General features: G+C 42.2%; 3 protein-coding genes and 1 long non-coding RNA gene across 14 annotated transcripts in view; 2 read left to right on the top strand and 2 right to left on the bottom strand.

Moving 5' to 3' along the window:
- LOC120395914 overlaps positions 1-2908 on the bottom strand; it is a 32326-nt gene extending 29418 nt beyond the window's left edge. Inside the window, exon 1 of the long non-coding RNA XR_005592883.1 lies at positions 2190-2908. This is a non-coding gene — a long non-coding RNA (uncharacterized LOC120395914). The remainder of the gene's footprint in view (positions 1-2189) is intronic.
- Positions 1-5002, top strand: part of PLCXD1 (phosphatidylinositol specific phospholipase C X domain containing 1) — a 50261-nt gene extending 45259 nt beyond the window's left edge. For all 4 annotated transcript variants that reach the window (XM_039520727.1, XM_039520726.1, XM_039520725.1 and 1 more), the window contains one exon: positions 4350-5002. In XM_039520727.1, the coding sequence (XP_039376661.1) occupies positions 4350-4630 (281 nt within the window). In that variant the 3' untranslated portion in view covers positions 4631-5002. The remainder of the gene's footprint in view (positions 1-4349) is intronic.
- Positions 5003-7317: 2315 nt separating this feature from the next.
- GTPBP6 (GTP binding protein 6 (putative)) lies at positions 7318-21223 on the bottom strand. Of its 2 annotated transcripts, none has more exons than XM_039515611.1 (10): positions 20694-21223; positions 17891-18028; positions 15549-15619; positions 13930-14060; positions 13043-13113; positions 11726-11842; positions 10958-11166; positions 9053-9201; positions 8486-8638; positions 7318-7896 (listed from the first exon to the last, which is right to left on the bottom strand). In XM_039515611.1, exons 1-10 carry the CDS (start codon positions 21013-21015, stop codon positions 7773-7775), a joined length of 1485 nt encoding a protein of 494 aa, XP_039371545.1. In that variant the 5' UTR covers positions 21016-21223; the 3' UTR covers positions 7318-7772. The 2 variants fall into 2 exon arrangements, with proteins under 2 accessions (XP_039371545.1, XP_039371537.1); XM_039515603.1 differs by having other exon boundaries at positions 11684-11842; positions 20694-21207.
- A 174-nt stretch (positions 21224-21397) lies between these two features.
- LOC120399924 (cohesin subunit SA-2-like) overlaps positions 21398-24090 on the top strand; it is a 96144-nt gene continuing 93451 nt past the window's right edge. For all 7 annotated transcript variants that reach the window (XR_005595413.1, XM_039528165.1, XM_039528215.1 and 4 more), the window contains exons 1-2: positions 21398-21482; positions 22218-22901. Coding sequence is in view for 1 of the 7 variants with exons in the window: in XM_039528188.1 (XP_039384122.1) it covers positions 22858-22901 (44 nt within the window). In the remaining 6 variants the exon portion in view is untranslated. The remainder of the gene's footprint in view (positions 21483-22217; positions 22902-24090) is intronic.

The following is a 24090-nucleotide window of genomic DNA, read 5'->3' on the forward strand; positions in this document are numbered from 1 at the left end:
ATCTCCTCCCCACTGCTCCATCTCGTCTCCACTCCATCCTCTTCCTTCCCCCCATCCCCACTGCTCCATCTCCCCACCTCTTCCTTCCCCCTGCCCCTGCTTCCCCCATCCCTTTCTCTTCCCCATCCCATGCCCCTTCCCCACTGCCCCATCTCCTCCCCACCCCACCCCCTTCGTCCCCACTGCCTCTTTCCCCCAGCCCCTGCTTCCCCTGCCCCCTTCTCTTCCACATTCTATGCCCCTTCCCCACCGCTCCTCCCCAGGCTTGAGGGGAAGAGGGGAACTGCCCCCCAGCACAAGCTGGTGGAGCAGAATGGGTTGGGGCCGGGTTGCTCCACTTCCTGTTGCCCGGTGATTGCAGGGCAGGCCCGACCCCGCACTCATGGGGCAGCGGGAACTGGAATGACCGGCCCCAGCCTGTTCCGCTCTGCTCCCCTGGCTCCTGGACTTTGGGGAAGGGGGGAACTGCCCCCCAGCACTCACTGGCTGTGTGGCTGGGAGCTGGTGGAGCGGAGCGGGCTGGGGTCGGGTGGCTCCACTTCCTGTTGCCTGGTGAGTGCAGGGCAGGCCCGACCCCTGCTGCAGTCCCCCAGGATGTGTAGCTCAGCAGAGGGGGCTTGGGGAGGGTTGGGGGTGGGGCAGGGGTGGGAAGAGGCGGGGTGGGGGTGGAGCAGGAGCGGGGGCAGATTTCCTGGCTGGCTCAGCTGTCTGGGGGATCGGGCTGGCCGGGGCCCCTTCTGACTCTGGGCCTGGCACCATGGTAAACCCAGTACTGCTTACAGGAACTAGGAACACATCCAGGAACAAGAAATGAGTAAACCCCCCAAACTACTTATTGCCAACATATGCATTTGGGCCTGATCCACAAAGATACGTAAGTGCCTAAGTCCCAGTTTTAGGCTCCATGGTGATCCACAAAACTCCTGCTGAACCTTGTAGGCGCCTTAACTTCAGCCTCTGGTCCTGTGCCCTGCTGCCTCTCTAGGCATCTGGATGCTTATCTTGCATATGAGGCCTGATCTGGCAAGTGTGCTCTGAAGCTGCCTACCAGATCAGGTCCCACTTAAAATCTGGCTGGTGGTGGTGGTGTGCATCTTACAACTTTTAACCAAGTGGTCAGAACACTCACGTGGGAGACCCAGGTTTAATTTCCCCATCTCTGCCAGAGGGGGAGAAAGGAGACCTCTGTTTGAATCCTGTGTCTCAGCAGGGAGCTCTAACCACTGGGCTATGGGCTATCCTGAAGAAGGGTGCTCTCAATTTCTCCTGTCAAAGCTGTTCTACTGTGGGTGAAGTGAGAGTGATGGGAGCAGGGGGATTGAACTCTGGGTCTCCCACCTCCCAGGTGGGTGCTCTAACCACCAGTCTGTCTCTCTTTGGCCCAATGACTGTTCTAAACAGGGGATTTGGTGGGTGGGTGGGTTTCTCAACAGTCATTGGGCCAGACCAGAGAGAGTGAAAATGACTCTAGCTGGGTGCTTAGGATACCCACCTTGGAGACCCAGGATCAAGCTCCCCTGCTCTAATCACACTTTCATTCTTTATTCACAGTGGAACATCTTCACCAAGAGAGACTGAGGGAGCCCCACACCAGAATATTCCATAGCTCAGTGATTAGAGCCCTCTCCTGAGGTTTGGGATGCTCTTGTTCAAATTCTTTTGCCGCTGCAGGCAGAAGAGGAATTGAACATGGGTCTCCCACATCTCAGGTGAGTACCCTAGAAGTTAGAATGGTGCCCCCTTCTTCTGTGTGGAGAGAGGCAGATGCCTAACTCAGTCTCATCAGAAACAATGTAGACACCTAACCCCCCTGACTCCACGAGAGGGATTCCTATTCATGGATGGCTAGCAGAGATAGGCTGAAATCCAGGCTGCAGGGAGGGACCAATCTCTGTCAGAACGAGGGGGCTTAGGACACATCCCTTTCATCAGCATCTCCCATTAGCTAGCTTAGGTGGCTTCCTGTGTAGCGTGCTCGCTTTTTGGATCACATTGTAAGGTGCCTATTTCTCTCAATGCATCGTTGTATTGGGACCCTAAGTGCATAACTCAGGCATTGTGGATCCAATTGATATTTTCTAGGTGCCTAAAAGTTAGGTGTTGCTGGGTCCAGGATCACAGTGCTTAAGTCCCTTTATAAATCTGGGCCTTAATGTCCTACTTGTTATACTGTATGCAATAGCTGTTACCTTGCTTTAAATGTCCATGATACTGAATGGGTGTGACCCTACATGGCTGGTTAGATCAGTGTGAAGTTCATCTTCCCTCCATGATGGCTCCAAAAATGGATCAGCTCTCTGCTTCTCTTTTATGTATCAGCTGTTTGCTTAAAGTTGTGACATGAACCTGAATTCTGGGAAGGAAACTAAGGCAGGGAAAAAACAGAAACATGGGTGACTGATATTAAAAGACAGGAGAGGTTTTCACTGATTTTTCAAACCCATTATAAAGTAAACTATCTTTTCTCAGACTCAGCTCACGTCTAAAACTAGCCCTCAGAAGTTGATTTCACTTTCTCATTGTCCATGACTACCCACATGTAAACATGATGACCATCAGCTAACCACATCCCTGTGACACTGAAACTCCTGATCACTTCTCACTGCAAACCCACAAGCCTGCATCAGCACCATTAACTCAGACAGTAAAGTGAAACCTGTAAGCACTTCAGCCGGTCTAAGATTTTTCAAATAGCAGGCAGTGACGCACCCATGTGTATGCAAGCCAGTGCATTACCAACAAAAAGAGGCCTTTCATGTTAGTAAGTGTAGAAATGAGCAAATTCAGTGAATACATATTGAAGCTTAAACTCTCTTTGATATTAGTGAGCGTAGCATAAATGGGTGATTAACATACAATGATGGAAGAATTGTGAAAGTGAAAGCTTTACAGCTTGACTTTATGCTTTGGTGTGTCACAGGAGTGCTGCCGCCTCAACGGAGAAGTGTTTTATCTATCCAATTGATCTCTACAAATTAAGGTGTATCCAAGCATTGTGAGGGGGGTAAAAGTGAGAGAGAGCTATTGTATTCCTGCCCCTCTTTCCCTCTCCCTGCCTTCCACATTCTTTCTTTTCTCACTTTTTGCATTTCATGTAATTAATGGGGGTTAAAAGCCTCAACTCATCTTCTGCATCAATCTGCTTCTCCTCCCTGTTAGTGATGTACTACTTTCATGGAAATTGCCTTCAAATGGCTACCTTTCCTTTAGAGTTGGGCATTATGCCATATATTATGGGGACAATTAACCATTAAAGAACAGGTTAGCCAGCGCAGTTAGTTCAGTAAAACAAAAAAAAGAGGAGGTGGGCACCTAAAGACTAAATTTGTTAGTCTTTAAGGTGCCACAAGTACTCCTGTTTTTTTCATTAAAGAACAGTTAACCCTTGTTATATGCCTCAACTTGTACACCCTCAGTACTGATACAGTTGTAAAAGGAGGCATGTCAGCCTTTCATTTTCTTCCTCAAATAGAGATGCAGGGATGGTGAGTGATGACTGGGGGGAACAATGGGCCATATTAGATAACTGATATTTACAGGGGACTCCTCAATGAAGCCATTGCTTGTTAGCCTGTAGAAGTTGAGGCAACTCTTACGGAGCACCCTATGACTGGATCTTGCCACAGATATTGTGCAATACTGTTCATAAAAAGAAATTGCCAAATCAAGGCACAATATGGCTCTATATCTATACAGAGAACTCCAGTTACTGTTAAGTGACCTACGATATGTCTTCACTACCCGCTGGATCAGCGGGCAGCGATCGATCCAGCAGGGGTTAATTTATCACATCTAGTCTAGACGTGATAAATCGACCACTGAGTGCTCTCCCATCGACTCCTGCATTCGAGGGAGAGGCGCAGGCAGAGTCGACAGGGGAGTGTCAGCAGTCGACTCACCGTGGTGAGGACACCACGGTAAGTCGATCTAAGTACGTCGACTTCAGCAACATTAGTCATGTACCTGAAGTTGCGTAACTTAGATCGATTGCCCCCACCAGCGTAGACCAGGCCCTAGGTTTCACCTTTATGAAAATTTTTCTTGACTGATAGAGATTAGCAAGCAGGAAACATTTTCTTACAAGATGAGTAAATTAAGTGACTATAGTGAAGCATGTGGGCCTGAGATAGGTTAACTGGTTTTAATTGCTCCATATCTGCATAGCATAGCTTATAACTCTAAGAGAAAGTGAGCTGTTGAGACAACTCCAGTTACTGGAAAGGTACCTAATTTTCTGGAGGAAGCTCCTCTGCTAATTATTCAAGAGAAAACACTAGATGTGGGGCTGAGTCTATGCTCAGTAATTACAGATACCAATTTAATGTTTCCTTCTTTTTTTTTTCTTCCAGACTGTTTCTTTGTTGCAGGGATTAACCTTACTTCAGACTTAGAGTACATTCTGGCACATCCATTTGGATCCTTGAAGAAAATGGCCCTTTCTAGCCTTCCATACTTGAAACTCTGGATAAAGCAACAGTATCCAGGACCAAAGAGGGACTGTATCAACATCATTGCTGGAGACTTCATAGGAAATTATGATTTTGTAAAAGACGTGATAGAACTTAACAAGAAAATCATCCCTCCATTACAATACCTTGGTAATGAGACTGAATTAAAGGATGTTTCATGACTTTCAGCTTCATAACCTTGGTATGATTGAATAGCTTTTGATCAGCTCTCACAGGGAAGGCAATTTTCCTGGTTCAGATGCATCATGTGCGTATATAAATGACGTTTCTTCCTCCCAGGGATGTTGTGAAGATTCATTAGTTGACGCTTTCGTACCAAAATGAGACTTTAAAATAGCCAATGCTTATGGCAAGCAAAACTTCCTTTAACTAGGGGAGGGAGAAGAGCAAGAAGGTGTCTCCTTAAGTTTTCTAGAGCCCTTGCCACGTAGGTGTAATTTAGCTGGGAAGAGCATAAATATTGCAGTAACTGGTGTTGGAGAATATCCTAAGAACCTTACTCATCTTTCGCAAAACTTAGAAAATAAATTTGTTTCCTGTTGATTTTTTTCTTTAAATATATTCTTAATTCTTAAATATATTCTTAATATAGTCTTAGTTTTATTTCAATAAAAAATGTTAGTTATGGATTTAAATATCTGTCTGTCTGTGTTTGCAACCTAAACATCTCAGTATGTGCACCAGACAGTGAAACCGATTAGTTTGTTTTCATGGGCCAAGGTGAGTGAAATGTTAAAAGTACACAACATAATTAGCAAACGGAAAATTAGATTTTTAGAATACATTGTTTTGACAATCTAAGGCATTATTATTATGCCTGTAAGTAAATTTATCAAAACTGACTGTTCTTAAAGAATCTTGGCATTATTCTGGAATGTCAAGTTGGTCATCAGGTGGGCATTTTGGCATCTTGGAGGGAAATGGCAATACTGTACCCAAGAGGGTGCTGAACCGATCCTTTAGTGTCTGTCTTATACCCTGGTAAGTCGTTTATTACAATGTTCATCAGCAGTCTCTATGCTAACATACTACTGTTTACTACATATTCCTAAGGCCTGTAATTGCCCCCATTTTATAGTCATGCCAATTCTGACTTCAAGGTAGCACAACTGGACCCTCTGAGTAGATTTTTGCCCATTTAGCTTGAAATGTCTTCAAAGAAGGGGCTGTTATGTCGTGCCCAGTAAAATACAAGCAACATTTTTTAAAATGTTTTTCACACTTCAACTGAACTATAATACGCTATGGACTAAAGTCTACTTTAATTTACACTGATGTAAACCTAGAGCATCTTTAGTAGAGTTCCAAGTTCATAGGACTGGAAGTGACCGCCTGGGTCATCAAGGCCAGTCCTCTACTATTGTAGGCAACCCTTTCATAAATGTATCATGCTCCATTTTAAAACTAGTTATTTCCCCCACTACCCCTAGCAGAAGACTGTTCCAGAACCTCACTCCTTTGATGGTTAGAAATCTTCCAATTTCCAGCCTAAATTATGCTCTACATTAATATTTATATAACTTAAAACAGCCTTTCCCCCTCTTACTTGCACAATATCTGCTTTAGTTGCTATTTTGTTATCTGGACTTATTTGTACATTGCAAATCATGGGTTTTATGCCATGCACGTATTGTTAATACTATTTTTCTGTTTTAGTTTTTGGATAAACTAGGTGCATTTTTATTGACCATGAAAGTGAGGCCCGATCATTGGCAAGAGCCAGGAACAGAGGAGGCAAGTGTTGTATAAACTTCATCATGTAGCATAAGCTTTATTGTGCAGCTCTGTCAGTATACCTCATTCTTTAGATGCACAACACACTTTTTATGCCAGTGGTGTGTTGTTAAGATGAACAAACATCCACTAGAGACAACACGAGACTGAACTCAAATGTTATTTGACCCCAAATCATATTTGAATTCCAGAAATAAATGGCAAAGAAATTGCCTCTTTGTGAAACTTCACACTGATTTATGGGTGGTGTGTCAATGGGAACCCAAACATTGTTTAAAAACAATTTTGTCAGTCTGTCATGGCATTTTTAATCCATGTCCTCTCTGTTTACTGTTAGTATATAGCAGTGAGGTATTTTGTTGGATTTATAAAAGTGTAAATAATTTTTTTCAGTGTGTCATTTGCATAAAATGCTGTATTACATGTATTTAGATATGTTTTTTCTGCACAGTATTATCTTGCCTAGTAAACTTTTCTTCATTTCTATGATACACACAGTTATTTGCCTCACAGTTCTCTCTAGTGTTGCTACATTTTCTGTTTCCTATTCATTCATCTTTTTTTCCTTTCCTTTTTTTTAAATATTACATTCTTCTAAGTTTAAATTTGAGATATAATTTCCTTGGCTTCCTTGTACTGGAATTCTGTGGTTAGCTCATAATAGGCCTACAACATATTGTGCCATCAGGTCTGATGCAGAAATCCCTATTGATGTTTACAGTCAGATGAGTTCTGTCAATAGCTCTGGCCCACACTGCGATATCAATTCTTAAGCAGGAAAGATTTAACTTCACCCTTAACATCTTCTATAATATTTAAAACACAGTATTCAAGGATAGGTAGTAGTTCCTTATTTTGTTTGGAGATCTGTGTTGTAGAAAAGTTTGTTTTTTCTATTTCCTTGCTTAAAACTCCAAAGAAACATGCACTTTTACCCTCATATAATTAACTAAATCCTTTGTACTAACCTTTTAGTAAGCAAAATGCTTAATGAACACAGCAACCTCTATGATTTATAAGATGCTTTAGCAACTGTGTGGTGGCCAGCAATCTCTCTTTTCCCTTTACAGTTTATAATTTCCAATCATGAAATAAAAGTGGCCAGGACCAGCAGTAATAAACAATAATTTATTCTTAAACCTGTTACATAAAATCTAGTATACATGATTTAATAAACTTGGTAATTTGCTGAAATTGAATTTGGTTACCACACAGTGGTTCACAAATCTGCCAAGGCCAGAGTTTAGAGCAGTTGTTTTGTGCAGTTCCAATACACACTGACGAATGCTTCATAGTTTGAAATTAGTGCTTTCCTTGGTGTGTGTTTGTTAATGGAAAGAGGCTGGAGGTCTGTAACGTTTCCATGCACAGGCATTTAGGAAGCACTGACACCATTTCACATAGCTCCAGCTTAAGCTCAATGTCATGTGTCCAAAATACTCAAGTGAGCAGGACTGACACAATCTCTACTGCATATGAACACAGAGATTATTACCTTCATTTCAAATAGCCTTACTGCCAGCTGATTAGTTCTTTTTCCAAAGAGTATTGCACAGAATAAATAACTTGTTATTGTGGGAAAAGTTTTTTGTATTTGCCCAAGGCAGAATTACTTATGATCACCTTCACGTTGGCTGTGCCATTTTCAGGCATAACATCCACTTCCTGAACTGTTGCTTCTTTATACAGCCAACTGAAAAGAAAAACTCATCAGCATCTTACAGGCTTTCAATAATGCACAAAACAAGGCCTTTATTTTACAACAAGTACATGACATTTATATACATTTTAAATGCAAGTAAGTCCACATTTTGAAACAAATAAGCCTAACAAAGGGAAACATTCTTATTTTTGCTCCCAAAATAAGCTACTCCTGTTCTGAAAAGAGGTATAATACTTCACAAAACATCTAAGATTTGTGGTCTTTTATTGGATTTGACTGTGGCTCTAGCTCCAATAGGTTGTTCGTTTGAAAAAATATATATTTGTATGCATATAAATAGTAAATAAAACAATATAGAAGAATCACTTCTCGTATGTCCTCCACAAAAGAACACTTTAAAAAGCAGAATCTAGACTTCTTTGGGAGGCGATATCATTTCATCTGAGTTTGGTCAGACAAAACTTCAAAAGTTGTCTCCCCATTCTTATCACAGATTGAAACCAAAATTAATACAATTTGTCAACTTCTCAGAAAATAAAGTTTATATATATATATATATATATACACACACACACCACTGCTTTCAAAAAGTCTAACTGTAGAAATCACAATTATTTACCTTAGTTGAGGTCCAGCTAAGTTGACTTTAATTGTCAGAATCTTTTTCCCAGTTGTTTTCAAAACTATTCTCTCAATCTCTTCTTTCAGTTCTTCTAATCCATATCCAAGAAGAGCAGAAACAGCTATAGCATTTGTTTCAAGGGACTGATACCTGGAAGACAACAACTGTCAGCTAGAGATGTGACTTAACTGAGACACAGGAATTTAACAACAGATGAGGGGTTGTACCTCTAAAAAGAGTAAAGGCTGGACGTGTTCCAAAAAGACTATTTAGCTGTATATTAGGTTCAGGTGTCTGACTACACAGACATCTTTATCTGCAGATGATAATGAGCTCTGATCTTATTTTACTTCTAAAGACAAGGCTCTCCAGATCCTTATATAAGGAAAGGACTGAGGAACCAGTATCCTAGTAGTGTATACAAAAGGTGTCTGGAAGCTCCTTGCAGGTCTGGAAAACTAGATTCTTTGCAAGTATTTGTAAATACTTGTAAATGCTACAATGCAACTAGGAAACATGAGTTAAAGTGCAATAACAGTTTTAGAACTGTACTTTTCCTCTTACCGTTCTATCAAATCCACTTTGTTATGAACTTCTACAACTGAGTCCAGTAAATGGCTTGGAAGATTAAGATTCTTCAGAACAGACAAAACACTTGCTTTCTGGAGGACAGTTTCTGGATGACTAATGTCCCTCACATGAACGATTAAATCCTAGCAAATATAAGTACACAATATGATTACTGGTGATAATGGCTGTTTTAAAATAATATTTGGCATTTTTTTTCATGAGACACATTCCTTTGTAGTGGAGAGTACACAGACAGGTTAACAAATTAAGCTGTATTTCTGGAACAAATTTCAAATCAAGAACAAATGTTTACTCCAAAGTGGAAGGCTAGAGGTGTATCAGGTCTGTAGCTTGGTCCATAAAGGGTTGCAACTGCCTCATATGGCCTCAAAACAAACCCTCCCAACCAAGTTAGTTATGATTTTCTTAGGTTTCAAGGAGAAATTGGCTCATCCTTCCAAGCCAAGGTTGAGCAAAGACAGGGACTTGAAAAATACAGCGGAAAGAGAGGTAATATCCCTGAAGAAATCCAACACCAAAAAAACCCAAACACTGCTTGTGTAATTTTGGGGAGGTAAAGAAGGAACAACTCAGACCCCACTTCAAAAAGCTTGTAAGACAGGCAGTGATTTTTCTCCTAGCCACCAGAAACTGGGATATTAGGTAACACATGCTTTTTGTAATGTTATAAAACACTCTAGAACTTTATTCTTTCCCGTAGCCTTTAGTACACCTGTGTCAGTGATGGAGAACCTCTGGTATGCAATAAATCTGTTGGCACAAACTGTAAAAACAGTATTAGGCCTTAGTGCACCCATAACCAAAGATGTGGGCAAGAAGCATATTGCAAGTGACACACTACAGGCACCCAAAATATAGCAACCTTTTATTTTTAGCACCTGACTCGAAATAGTTCAGCATCTCGGGTCTATACATTATTGTAAAAATTTCTATACACAGAGGTCCAAAAGTAACATCTTGCATAAACTGCAATAACTAGGCAGAAAAGGACAAAGACAGTTGGAGTCTTAGGCCTGGTCTACACTGGGGGGGGTTCGAACTAAGGTACGCAAGTTCAGCTACGCGAATAGCGTAGCTGAACTTGAAGTACCTTAGTTCGAAGTACTTACCCGTCCTCACGGCACGGTATCGAAGTCCGCGGCTCCCCCGTCGACTCTGCCACCGCCGTTCGGGGTGGTGGAGTTCCGGAGTCGATGGGAGTGCGTTCGGAGTTCGATATATCGCGTCTAGATGAGACGCGATATATCGAACTCCGAGAAGTCGATCGCTACCCGCCGACCCGGGCGGGTAGTATGGACGTACCCTTAGCTTTCAAAATGTCATTGTTGTGAGTTTTATATCTTAACTTGGTGTTTACATATCTGTGGGTGTGTATATGAACTGTATGGCTCTCATGATATTTGAAATTCATTTTAATAGCGAAGTCTTTGGAAAGTATATTTAAATTAATTTCATGATTATTCACACCTACTGGGCTGTTATTTAATGGTACTGAAATAAATTTAATTTTAAAACAAATTTCTAAAAAGTTTCTCCCTACACCTTTCTTTTAAAAAAGCTATTCTCAAAGACCTGTAAATCTCTATCTAGATTTTTACACAATTCTATTGGAACAGACATGGATACTTTGTATACATTTTATTTTTGAAATCTTGCCAAACTTAAAAATACACAAAACATAAAAGTGGAATACCGGCTTATGAAAAGATGTTGTGCAATAGTGACGATAGTATCCACCACCAACCAAATGTTGCAATAAACTAGTCAGATGTGCCACTATAAACAGCAAGCCAGTTAACTCCCACCCCTCTGCAAAGGTGAAGTCTGTCCCAAAGACAATAGTCCAGACATTGATATGTTTTAGAATCAATTACTTACTGAGTAAGCCACATCTTCTAATGTGGCTGAAAAGGACTCAATGAGATCATGAGGCAATTCAGAGAGAAACCCTATAGTGTCAACATAAATAACTGCCAGGTGTGAGGGTAGATAGCCAGCATGAGCTGTAATATCAAGAGTGGCAAACAGTTGATCTTGGGGCTGCAGTCCTTCATCTCCAGTCAATGCCTTGATCAAAGTGGTTTTCCCTAACAGAAATCAGAGCTGAATAAAACACAATTTAAACAGACTGCTTCAAGTAAAATTTACATACATGGCTCAATGGGATACAGGAACTTTTACCCCTAGATCACCAGTGTAAAGCTAGCTCGTGTTGGTACTGACTGAAAATAATTACTATCTGCTGGCTGTCTACAGAAAGTTATAAAGTTAGAATGGAGTCTTAACCTAGTACCCATTTTGACCAGTGATAAGGATACATATTAAGAGGCATAATCTCCCCTTGTACAGTATGCAGAATGCCTACTGACAATAATGGGAAATGAGCAATTATCCAGGGCAAAACATGGCTGTAGAACTCCAGCAGATCTCACTAACAAACAGCAAAATTCTCATTGACATGTATTCATTAGACAATCAGGAAACTAATTAAAATTCTGTAACACAAAGCCCATGCACGTTGAAATGGGATTTTAGCTAGTGCTTCTAATTAAATATTAGAAATGTAAGCTCTTCTGTGTTATAATTTCAGGAGTTTTTTCTTACCACAATTAGTGTAGCCCATTACTGAGATAACTGGAAACTCACGCCTTTCACGCTGAGTTCTGAGTACAGACCTCTTTCGTCTCAGCTTTTCCAAGGCATTCCTAATTTTAAGTTCTTTTTCTTTCAAGAGACGATACTGCATTTCCATGAAAGTCTCACCTAAAGAATATAAACTAATAAGTGGCTGAACAACCAGTAAGAGATGGAAATCAAGCTGTGTTATGAAACTACTTAAAACAGTGATAGAGAACTGACAATACAAATTCAAAGCAGTCTTAAGAATACATGAAATCAATTGCTTAACTAAGAAAGAACCAAGACAAAGTTACAATTGACTTTTAAAGGTGTCATACCAGAGCAACCATATAGGCTGCTCATTGCCCTTTCTGGCAACTAACACTAGGCATTTTAAAAATACTAATAATGTGGTCTGTGTATATGTATATGGTCATGTATGTCATCAGGATCGTCCACTAAGCCCACCGGGTGGTCTCATACTCCCATTTTATAGCTTCTCCCTACCTGAGCTCTGATTGGCTCAATTCTCAAATCGTGAGTATTTATGACTCCACCCACCTGGGTAACTTACTCATGGAAAAATACAGCAATTTATGAATCCAAAATATTTAAGGTAGTTTTGTTTAATAAAAATACATTTTACAGGCTGTTTTATGTGTTTAATTAAATTCTTGTTACCAACCTAATGCAGTTTGACACAAGCCACGAGCAAACAGTTAAATTATCTAGTAAATAAGCAATATATCATGTCACCATTTTCTAACATACTAAAAATATACAATAAGAATCTGAAAATATTAAGCTATATAATTGCTAAACGTATACAGTTATAGTCAGTGTACCTTACTATTTAGTAGAAAAATTACATTTATTTGTGTACTTTTATTTCTATTATTATTGTAATATATAATGAAATAATTATACAACTGACCATAATGATCCTGCTCCTTGTCCCACCACCCCCCCCAAGACCCCCACCACCCTGGGACCCCACCCCTGCTCCCTGTCCCTGCCTTACTAGATAGCAAACAGATGTACCAAATCTAGTATAAAGGCTCTATTTAGTTGTAAATCAACATATTTTAATGTTATATCAGCTAATGAGAATGCACCTTTCTTTAGAAAACAACTGAAGTACAAATGGAAAAGCTGACTAAAATCAATAATTTAAATCAAGACTTTCCACTTGGTGATTTAAATAATTATTTAAATTGATTTAAATAGCCTTTTCTTAAATCAATCCACCCAGGTCACAACTACCACGACTTCCAAAGAGCAATTAAACCTGATCATAGATTATAGAGGATAATCCAACAGTTTACATCAATATTTACACTTTACCTGAACCCATGATGTATCTTGATCCACCTCTTTGCTGATCTAACTGAGACATCTCATTTTTCAGATTTGTTCTGGCAATGGAAGAAGAGTAACATTTGTACCAAAGTTAATATAGTGACTTTAATTAAAGGATCTTAAAATTACTTCACAAACATGGCTAAGTAGTAATAACTTAATATTACAGGTGGGAAAACGGGGGACGCAGAAGTTAGTGACTAGCCCAAGGCCATATGATGGCTAAGTGGCATTGTTGGGAATCCAAATTTCATGGCTCCCCAACAGACAACACAGTTAGCAAATAATAACTGCAGAAAAAATGACTGATCCAAAATTTGAGGGAGTCAATCATACTCTCAGATACACATACATAACTCCCACTGACTTCAGTCAGGTATAGGAATGGTAATTATACAAAATATACCATATACTTTATTAAACCTGCCAGTATTTGATGCGGGATACACACATAAATCAACCAGACTCTAATCTGGTATTCTCAACTCCTCTGTTGAGAGCTAAAATTCTAATCCTATATACTATAAATTTGCCATATATTTTCTAAGAATAAAGTTGCTGTTGCTGTTCCTGGCAGGTTACCGGGATTGGGATGAACTAGAAATTCACACGAGAAATTTATTTGGTAGGGATATCTTGTGAACAGTTTTTTTGTTTTGTTTTTTGCTAGTCAATGGTGAAAAGCTTAAAGCAATGGTATATTCTAATCTGTTCTTGTCAGTTTATGGCATAAAATGCTATAAAGCATATTATATAAAAAAGAACCATTCACTTGCCCCCCTCAAGAATACTAACATTTTAGTGACTGTGAAGGAAATGCCCTTATATTATATCGAAATATTAACATCTGCTATTTGCACAATCGGAGGTACCTGAGAAGCGGGATTTCAGCCAACGCGATCTGAAGTTTTGCCTCCTTAGTCCGAGCATTGCAACGAAAAATATGAAGTACAACTGTGTATCTGTCAAAAACCGTCACTCCCCAAGCATCTTCCAGTTCTTTCTTTAAAAACATAAGATAAGATAACCTGAGAGTTTTTTAGGACAATGTAGGTAAGTCAATTTGCATGCAGCAGGGTGAAGAAATTAAACTGAAGAGCAGCAAGGTGAGTGAGGTATCTCTTTTATTGGACCAATTTCTGTTGGCGAGAGAGACAAACTTGCGATCTTACATAGAGTTCCTTTTCTGCTATAAGCTGGTTCTTCGGCCCTGATTCAGTAAGATGCTTAAGTATGAGTAGTCCCACTGAAGTTCATTGGACTGCTCATGTGCTTAAAGTTACACACATTCTTAAATACCTTGTTGGATCATGGCCACTGTCATGTTAAATTATGTCCAAGATTTAAGTTTGGTAAAACAAGCTTTTACAAAACCTAACATGAATGGAAAGATTTCCACAAATGAGAGGAGGATGATAAACTGGTAAACTTTTGGGAAAAAGGTGTCTTTTTTGTCAAAAAACATGGAACTTAAAATCTTTTCACAAACTCTATCCATAATCATCTAAACACTTTAAATAAAACCAACTTGTAAAGAATAATATTCTATTGCAGAGTTTGCAACCAAAACAGTGCAGGATGCTGCTTACGCATGAGAACTGGAAAGTGACACTATTTTCAGTGCTTTTCTAAAATTGCCTATCACTACAATGTCTAAAGCACAAGTACCAATGGTTTCTATTTCCCTAAATGAAATGCAAAAAATAAAAGCACAGCATAAATAGTGAAAAGCATATTCATTTTTAAATTTTTCCTGTTTTCATCATCTAAGGAATCATTAGTAATTAAGTTAAGGTTTTTTAAAATTTATAAATTGTTACTTCTTAAGTCTGTTTTAAAGGGACACTGGTAAGGGTAAAGAAAAGAAGTACATGAAAATTCAAATATATGGGTAGCTTGCATTTATAACTAATTTCATGTTAAATATTAATGCCTAGCATTTTTACATAGAGCACATTTCATCCCAAAATCCTGAAGTGCTTTACAAAGAAGGCTGTGTTTCCCTGCATTTTACAGATGGAGATATTGAGGCACAAAAGTTAAGTGACTTGTCCAAGATACCAATGAATCAGTGGCAGAGCTGGGAGTAGAACCCAGATTAAAAGACTACCAGGATGTCGGTGAGCCAAATTCAGCCATGAAATAAGAGGCATAATGACTAATAAAGTCAATGGAACTAGGTTTGCTTACACCAGGCATAAATTTGGCCAAATTGCCTTCAAAAAATGTCATGTGCAGCTTTTGAGTCAAAAGTAGGTCTTTACTTTTCAGAGCATCAGTACATTCCAAACACAGTCTTTGGATGTAGAAGAGTGGTGAGCAACCTGTGGCCTGCACGTGGCCCATCAGTGTAATCCACTGGTGGGCCGCCAGACAGTTTGTTTACATTTGCACGGCCACCCGCAGCTCCCAGTGGCTGGATTACCCTGATGGGATTGCCCACCACTGATGTAGAACATAAAAAATACTTATATATTGTTTTTAAAGTTACCTTTGTCAGGGGAGAGAGCCTTTCTATATTCAAGAAGACAGCCGTTATGTGCGGTAATCCTTTAATCTTTTCTAAATAAAGAGGATTGCACTGTGTAATTTTGTAATGGTTCATGCCAAGGTAGAGCAAAAAGGCTATTTTAATTGTATGTTAAAAAGTGAATGCAGTGTTCATGAAATAATAGACTGACAGCACACAAAAGTACACTCTTTGTTCACAGAACAGGCACAGCAGCACGTGCTTTCACATTGTGCGACTATGTGTTTCAACTGTATTCTAAAGGATTACCAAAAGGGATGAGAGGATAAAGTTCTGCTTCCAGGCCCATTCAGTCCATGGATTATGGGCTGTTGAGATTGTCAACAAACATGCTAGGATGCTTCTTGCTGTCACATGGAGACTAAGAAGAGTACTAGGGCCCAGATCCACAAAAGGATTTAGGTGCCTAAGTGTAAAATGTAGGTGAAAATGAAATCCTCAAAATGTCACCTTACCCTGTAGGGGCCCAAACTCCCTCGCTGTACATTTTTGCTGTGAAAGTCCCTTATGCACCTAAATTTCTGCCTCTAGGCATGCACATTGCTGCCTTAGGCAGTGCCTGGACCTTTATCACACCTAAGCCCCAATGCACTCCTCCAACCAGGTGAAGATAGGTGTTCCCCCTCCTATTTTGTACATATAAAATGGCAGCGGGGGCAGTTCTCCCTGATTCTCTAGATAGTAGGCTAAAGGGTACTCACCCAGGATATGGGAGATCCTGGTTCAAGTCCTCCCTCTTCCTGAACAGATGTCTCCCACCTAACCACTGGGCTATAGGATAGTCCGACATTGGTCTCTCTCAATCTCTCCTACTAAGCAAGTCAACTTTGTAGAACTACTTAAATATGCATTGGGCCAGAAAGCATGAGAATGACTCTATAGTCCAGTGGTTAGCACATTCCCTTGAAAGGTGTGAAACCCATATTTACATCCCTTAACTTCATCAGGTGGGGGTGGGAACTGAACCAAGAACTCCCACATCCCAGGTGAGTGCTCTACCCACTGGGCTAAAGGTTCTAAGGGAGAGCCACTTGCACTAGCAATTTTGTGTGGAGTTAGGCATATACAGCCATCATTCTTGCAAGAAACAGCTTAGGTGACTGACTTCAAGAGAGGGTTCACGGCTGTGGATCCCAAGCAGAGATACGTGTCTCCATAGGTGCCAATTCACTGGAGCACCCATGGAAAAAATTAGTGGGTGCTTAGAACCCATCAGCAGCCAATCTTCCCCCCTTCCTCCAGTGCAGGAGGTGGTGGGAGGGAGGGGTGAAGAAGTGGGAGTGCGACCTTAGGGGAAGGGGTGGAGTGGGGGCAGAAGGAGGCAGGGCTTAGGGGAAGGAGGTGAAGTGGGGGTGTGGCCCAGGGGAAAGGATGGAGTGTGAGCAGGCCTGGGCGGAGGGGGGGAGTCAAGCACCCCCTGGGTAGAGAGGAAATTGGTGTTTGTGTGTGTCTCCCTCCAGCCTAGATTGAGGTGCCTAACTCCCTGAGAGGCAGGGCTCAGGACACATTCCTCTTGTTGGCATCTGCTACTGGCTAGTTTGTGGATTCTGCTGAGTAGCTGGGCCCCTAAAAGTTAGGCATTCCAATGCCTATATCCCTTTGTGGATCTGGGCCTAAGAATATGAACTTCACATAGTTTATTGAACAGTCATCAGGTGTTGATCACTACTGACCTGGGTCAAAGGCAACTGTCACCTTTACTTAAGTCAGCCACTTTATTTTATGCATATCTTTACTTAATTTATTTAGAATCATACTATATATCACACATTTAGGGCTTGTATTCACTGTACTGCTAGCTCAAGTTAAAATTAGAGTTTTGACCCATACCCAACTTCCATCCACACACACAAATCTCTAGTTCGACTAAGTGCTTTAGGCTTCAGCTAGCTGGACTGGCAGGGAGGTGGTTTGGAAATCAAGTGCTACTGATGCTCAAGCCAGCAGTGCTGTAGGGATTCAATGGCTGGAGTTATAGCTCATCCAATCATTCTGTAGTGAAAATGTTATTTCACAGCATGATCATTCTCACCTCAGCTAGACTAGGTCCAGCAGAGTAACTTAAGTGTACTAACTCATGTTAGCTGTTGCAGTGAAAACAAGCCCTTACAGCAAGTATTGGTTACTTCCATCTTTCATGTTTTTAATCAACATTTCTGAAGCCTGTTTGTAAACCTGCCTATGGAGTAGACAAAACCTTAGCTCTCTCCTGTCTGCAATAATCATTAATTAGCTTAAGAAGGGTAAAAATATTTCACTTAGTATGATATATTGAATTAAGAAATCTTTGGTTTTCTTCTTACCTGTCAGAATCTGAAAATTTCCTTTGCCAAAAATAAACTTCTTGTCAGGAGTTTTTGTAGACAGAATTATTTTATCTAAAACTGTCCAATTATGAAGGGTGTTTATTAGAGCAACAGCTTCAGCCATCTGTAATTCAGCTTTAGTATTGGAAAAAGAAAAAAGGTTATAGTATACAGTCTTAACGCTGCACACAGATTTCTAACCTTTGCAATAAGAACATAAACAGTGAGGCCTGGTCTACACTTAAAAAAGTTTTGCCAGCATAGCTCTGTTGGTTAGGAATGTGAACAAATTATAGCCCTCACCAACATAGATAGGACAGCAAAAGCCCTAGATTAGATGTAGTTATACCAGCGAAAAAGTCCTTTTCATTTGAGGAATTGGTATAAACTATATTGGCAAAAAATCTGCACAAATTAACAAGGAAATTACATAGTTATTTGCATCAACATTGTATTTCAGTCCTCAAAGGGTTACTATCATATTTTTTGTTTAACCCTACTTACAGAAAGATGGTGGGAAAATTGTGACAGCAAAACAATGTTGTTAACTCCTTACTGCTTTGTAGAAATATTTAAAGAACTTCTAGAGTTGTTCACATTGTTCCTGACATCATCAGTGATGCTGGTTCATTGACAGACCAACAACAGGCAGCCATACTGACTCCTGCTTTACATAAATAGAAACATAAATAGATTTCAAATGGTTCACAACCATCCTCTTTGTCTTTCTGGCTAGACAGAAGGAAGAGAGTGCAAAACTTTCTTTTGTTTGTAACATGAGATGATACAGAAATGGTTGAGAACCACTGTCCCAGTTTGTTTCATGTGTATCTTAGTACAGCTAGTAGTTTTGAAAACAGCACTTCCTAAAACAGTTCACGACACAGGTTGTGGCCAGCAACATTGACAAACTAGAATTAAATTTAGATAAACTTTCTATGAGTGAGATAAATTAAAATCAGGCTGAAGAATAGTCTCCCAAAGAAAGTTGTGGAAATCCCATAATTTGTGCCTTAAAGTTATACTGGACAAAACAGTTTCCTCATCAAATTGGCTGCATTGGTTAAGGCACAAGTCTACTAAAATCGCACTGAAGGGATATCTGAAAATCACTAACAGCTGTTATGACCATATTAGAAACAGTCCCATTAATAAGACTGGTAAAAAAAGAGGACAAGGAATCAAATGCAAATGTAAAATACCCTAAACTATATGATCTCTAGTGATTTCTGTTACAGATTTCTGCAGGACAGGAGCATTTGGAGTGGTGTCACCCAAGACAAAACTCCTTACTATCCCAGAGAGACTGACATGCCTATAGTTAGCTGCAGTGGTGGAGAAATGAAACTAGAGACAACTCAGGATGCCTTATTAAGGCCCCAACCCTGGAAACATGCATTTGCTTAACTTTAAGCACATTAGCGACCCCATGAGACTATTCATGTAGGGGCTTATCTTTAGTACCTTGTTAGCTTGAGGTATAATTTGAGTATTGCCCCTAACTTGACACCTGTGCACACACAAAAATCTGTAGCATGAGTTAAGTGGTGCTTTAGACTTGAACTAACTCGAGTGACGCTGATGTTGAGCTAATAATGTAATGGGGACTCAATTACTCTGTGTGGCTTGAGTGCTGTTTTGCAGCAGATAGCCTAGCATGAGTTGAGTGGTTATGCTGCAATCTCAGTCAACTTGAGTGCAGATAACTAGAGCTAACACTGAAGTGAAGACAAGCCCTGAATAAAGTTGATCATGTCCATAAGAGTTTGTAGAATCAAGACCTAAGTTTGCAACAAATCATTGTCAATGTGGCATTAGGTATTTAAAAGGGGGAACATATATTGATCTACAACTGTTGGCCATTTTGACTTTGTATCTTGATAATTTGAAAGAAACATACAGCAAACTTCTTAAAAAGATAAAATTGTTCTCTGGTTGTTTGCCAAACATTCCTGCTTGCCTCCCAAGTTAAAGTTTATATTTAGAATGATAGAATCATGGACATGTAAGACTAGAAGGGACTTTGAGAGCTCATCATGTCTAGCCCCTTACCTTGAGGCAAGCCTAAGTAAACCTAGATCATCTCTGACAAGTGTTTGTGCAATCTGTTCTTAAAAACCTCCAGTGATGGAGATTCCACAATCTCACTTGAAAGCCCACGCCAGAGCTTAACTACCCTTATAGTTAGATTTTCCTACTATCTAACCTAAATCTCTCATGGCTCAGATTAAGGCCATTACTTCTTGTCCTACCACCAGTAGAGATGGAGGACAATAGCTCATTGTTCTCTTTGTAACAACACTTAACATACTTGAAGCTTTATTTAATTCATAAAGAGCCTGAAGAAGCTTTAAGAGTGAACTGAGCAACAACTGACGGGATAGGAGGGACACACAAGCATTTCTGATTACACAGCGGCTAAATTAGTAAATCTACGGTGCTACAATCTGTCAAGTGTGAGTGTTTGAGTAGTTAGCTTGCGAGAGGTTCCCGTCTCCACTGCAGAAAAAGGCGTGTGTTGTATTTCAAGACAGCTACCTCAGCGTAAAAGCCTCACCAAGACAAGGCACAGGCAGGCTGCACCTTGAGGAAAGGACTCAAGGTAAATCCCAGGTGGGGGAGCGGCGCCCGGGTAACCCTGCCTGTGCCTTCCCGGCACCGGGCTGTTACCCCAAGGAAGCAGCCAGCTCCCTGCGCGGGACCCGGCGGCAGGGAAAGGAGGAGCCAGAGGATTAGGGGCCCGAGGCTGGTGCCCCGATCACCGGGCACCGTGGGGGCGGGGGAGTCCCACGCGCCTCACCTGTGGTGAGTTGGGGCTTTTTCGCCCCCCACTTGACGGCCGGGTGCACCACGAGCAGCCGCTGGGCGCCGGGAGGCGGCCCCGGGGCCAGCAGCTCCTCCGGCTCCTCTTCATCCTCCTCCTCCGCGCCGCGCCCCACGCTCCGGGGCGGCTCCCCCCGGCCCGGCGGCCCCGGCGCGGCGCGGAGGCGCCAGCAGCCCCCAGTGCCGAGGGGCCGGGCGGGGGGCCGGGGGAGCAGCGGGCAGAGCCTCCCGGCCGCTGCGGCGCGGAGCCCCCGGGCGCACAGCGCGGCGGCCCCTCGGAGCAGGAGCCCGGACCCCATCGCCCGCCCCGCTACCGCGAGAGGGGCGGCCCGGCCGGGGGGCGGGGCAGAGCCCGGCGCTCGGGCGCCGTTAGGCCTGCGCGAGGGGCACGTGCTCGCGCCCGCCTCCCACGTAGGTTCTATAGGAAACCACCACGGCCCCCGCCAGACACGATCCGCTGCGCGCCCGCGCCCCAAGCTCCGCCCCCTCCCGGCTTCCTGTGGGCGGGGTCCGTTTCCTGGGTGGGCGGGGTTTTGACTGCCGGGGATGGGCCCGCGGGAAGAGGAACTTTGTAGTGAGAGACGGCTCGGCTGCGTCACGTGATACTCAGCCGCACTCCGGTAGGCCGATTTGGCGCACGCGCTCTCGGGTACCAGTGGCTTGGGGCCCCGTGAGGGGTCGCCGCCGTGTTTGAGGCCGGGGCGTGGGCCGCGCGCCGCGCCCGCGCAGCGTCTGGGGAGCGCGCGGGTGTCTTAGAGCGTCAGGGGTGAGTCCTGTCCTTAATGCTCCCCCCCCCCCCGGGAGTGGGGGCTGCTCGTACCTCCTGCCCCTGCGCTGTGCTGTGCTGTGCTGCGCCTCTCTAGCATCCCACCCCCCTGTGCTACTCTGTACTGCACCCCCGCTTGCATTGCACCTGTGCTGGAGTGTCCTGCGCTGGACCCCTTCTGCTCTGCAACCTCCTGCACTACAGTGCAACCCTTTACCGTATCCGTCTTGCACTGCAAGCCAGCTGTGGCACAGTCTGCACCTTCTACACTGCAGACTACTACTGCGCCCTGTCATGCATTTTGACCCCGGCTTTGCTATGCTGTATTGCACCCTTTCTCACTGCACTGAGGTCCACCTTTACAGTCAGTTGTAACCTTTTCTTTGTATTATATCATTGCAGCCCCAAAATGACTAATTGGTCATGTTATTGGCAATGCCAAAGGATCGTGTCTCATTCAGTGGGGGGATACCTGCATATTTCCTGTGTTCTCTGTAATGGTGCAGTGATAAATATGAACCCTCAGTATGTCCTCTAGTTACCTTTTAAAACCCTGCTTGCTCTGTAGGGCTGGTTCATAGGTAGATGCTACTATCTCCACTTTACCCTCACAATCCATTATTCTTTTATTTCCAAGTTACTACCCTTAAAATGGCTTGCTTTTTTGGCTTGCTTTTTTAACTTGGTTATAGAAGATTTGCCTTGCTAACCTCTAGCCATTCTTTTTCTTGACAGGTTTCTCTGACAAGAATCAAGGAAGTGAAGTTTAGTTTCTGCTGCTCTTATTTAGGGTTACCATAGTCCTGGTTTCCCCAGACAAAGCCTCTTTTTTGAGCCTGCTTTCCCTGACCCAGCGGGGTTTTCAAATAACAGCAAATGTCCCGGATTTTGCAGAGCAGAGAAGCTGCAGTTGAGAAAGAGCCACAATTGATCAGCTTCCCAATTGGTCTATCCCCTGTATCCACTGCTGATTGGGCCATTCCCCTGCATCCGCAGCTGACTGGTCCTTTCCCCTGCAAGTCACAGCTGCTGAATCCTGCCCATCCATGCCCCCTTGCCCTGCTCAGCCCTCGGGAAGGGATCCCATGGGGAGGTGCTGACTGACGACTGTCATTGTGTCCTGGGCTTGTGCCAGCTTCCCTGCCACTGTGACAGGGAGTGACACTGCCCCCCCATCTCCTGTGAGTACCCCTGCTGTAGGTACTCCCCCTTCGGCTTCCCTCCCCTCCCGTTGCCTCCACTTCCTGCAGTGTCTGCTTGTTGGGAACTTGAAATATGGTAACCCTACTCTTCTTCCCATTCCTGGTGATGTTTTCTGAAAGTGGTGTGGATCATGTTAACTTGCTTTTTACTCTGCTGAAATGATGTAACGGAAATGATAGCCAAGCCCAACACAGCCAGTAACCTCCCCAGCCAAAAGTAAGTCTGACAATGAGGAGTTTCTAAAATACTTTGGTATTTTGGTGAATTGCCCTTGTCTAATGACTCCTGCAGTCACTGGGTGGATCCATGATGCATAGCTTTGGGGGATTCTCTCTACTGATTATATACTGTACTAACTCCTACTTTTGTTACCTCATTGATTACATCCTCCTTTCCTTGAAAGATTCAAAGTCTAGTTTGATCTGCCTAAGTTATTCCGTGACTTTTTGCCCTCACTGATTTCAGGCGGAGTCTTCCTGCCCTGAAAATTTGCAGAATCTTGCTCTAAATGATTTGTTCCCTTTATTGTTCCCTAATAAGCAGGCCAAGAAAGAATTTGAGAAGCAACTTGCTAAAGATACACACACTAATATTAAGCGTTTTTTAAAATACACCAGAAGCAGGAAGCCTGTTAAACAGGCAGTGGGGCCACTATACAACTGAGATATTAAGGGAGTACTCAAAGAAGACAAAGTAATTGCAGAGAAGCTAAATGAATTCTTTGCCACAGTGTTTGCTGCAAAAGAGGTGGGAGAAATACTCACATTAAAGCTATGCTTTTTGGGTGACAGATCTGAAGTATTGTCTGACACTGATGTGTCAATAGAAGAGGTTTTAGAACAAATTGATAAATTAAAAATTAATAAATCACCAGGACCAGAGGGTATTCACCACAGAGTGCTCAGAAGGAACTCAAATATGAAATTGCAGAACTGTATTGTTACTAACTGTAATATGTAACCTATCGCTGAAACAAGCCTCTGTGCCAGATGACTGGAAGTTAACTAATGTAATGCTGATTTTTAAAAAGGGCTCCAGTGCAGTCCTGGCAATTACAGGCCTTTGGGTGTAATTTCAGCACCAGATGAAATAATTGATAGGAACTATAGTAAAGAATAGAATTATCATAAACATAGATGAACACAATATGTTGGGGGGAAGAATCAACATGGCTTTTGTAAAGGGAAGTCATGTATCACCAATCTATTAGAATTCTTTGAGGGGTTAAAAAACGTGGACATGGGTGATCTGGTTGGTATAATGTACTTGGATTTTCAGAAGGCCTTTGTCAGGGTCCTTTATCAAAGGCTCTTAAGGAAGCGAAGTAGTCATGGGGTAACAGGAAAGGTCCTTGAATGGATCAGTAACTGATTAAAAGATAGGAAACAAAGGATAGGAATAAATG

The sequence above is a fragment of the Mauremys reevesii genome, linkage group 1 (assembly GCF_016161935.1).
Source record: "Mauremys reevesii isolate NIE-2019 linkage group 1, ASM1616193v1, whole genome shotgun sequence".
Taxonomy (NCBI): Eukaryota; Metazoa; Chordata; order Testudines; family Geoemydidae; genus Mauremys; species Mauremys reevesii.

Excerpts from the sequence above, each read along its gene's own strand:
- GTPBP6 (XM_039515603.1), bottom strand. The coding sequence starts at position 21,015 with ATGGGGTCCGGGCTCCTGCTCCGAGGGGCCGCCGCGCTGTGCGCCCGG. Across the intron at positions 15,620-17,890 it reads AAATTTTCAGATTCTGACAG|AAAAGATTAAAGGATTACCG; the intron begins GTAAGAAGAAAA and ends CTCTTTATTTAG. Across the intron at positions 11,843-13,042 it reads AAGATACATCATGGGTTCAG|GTGAGACTTTCATGGAAATG; the intron begins GTAAAGTGTAAA and ends TATATTCTTTAG.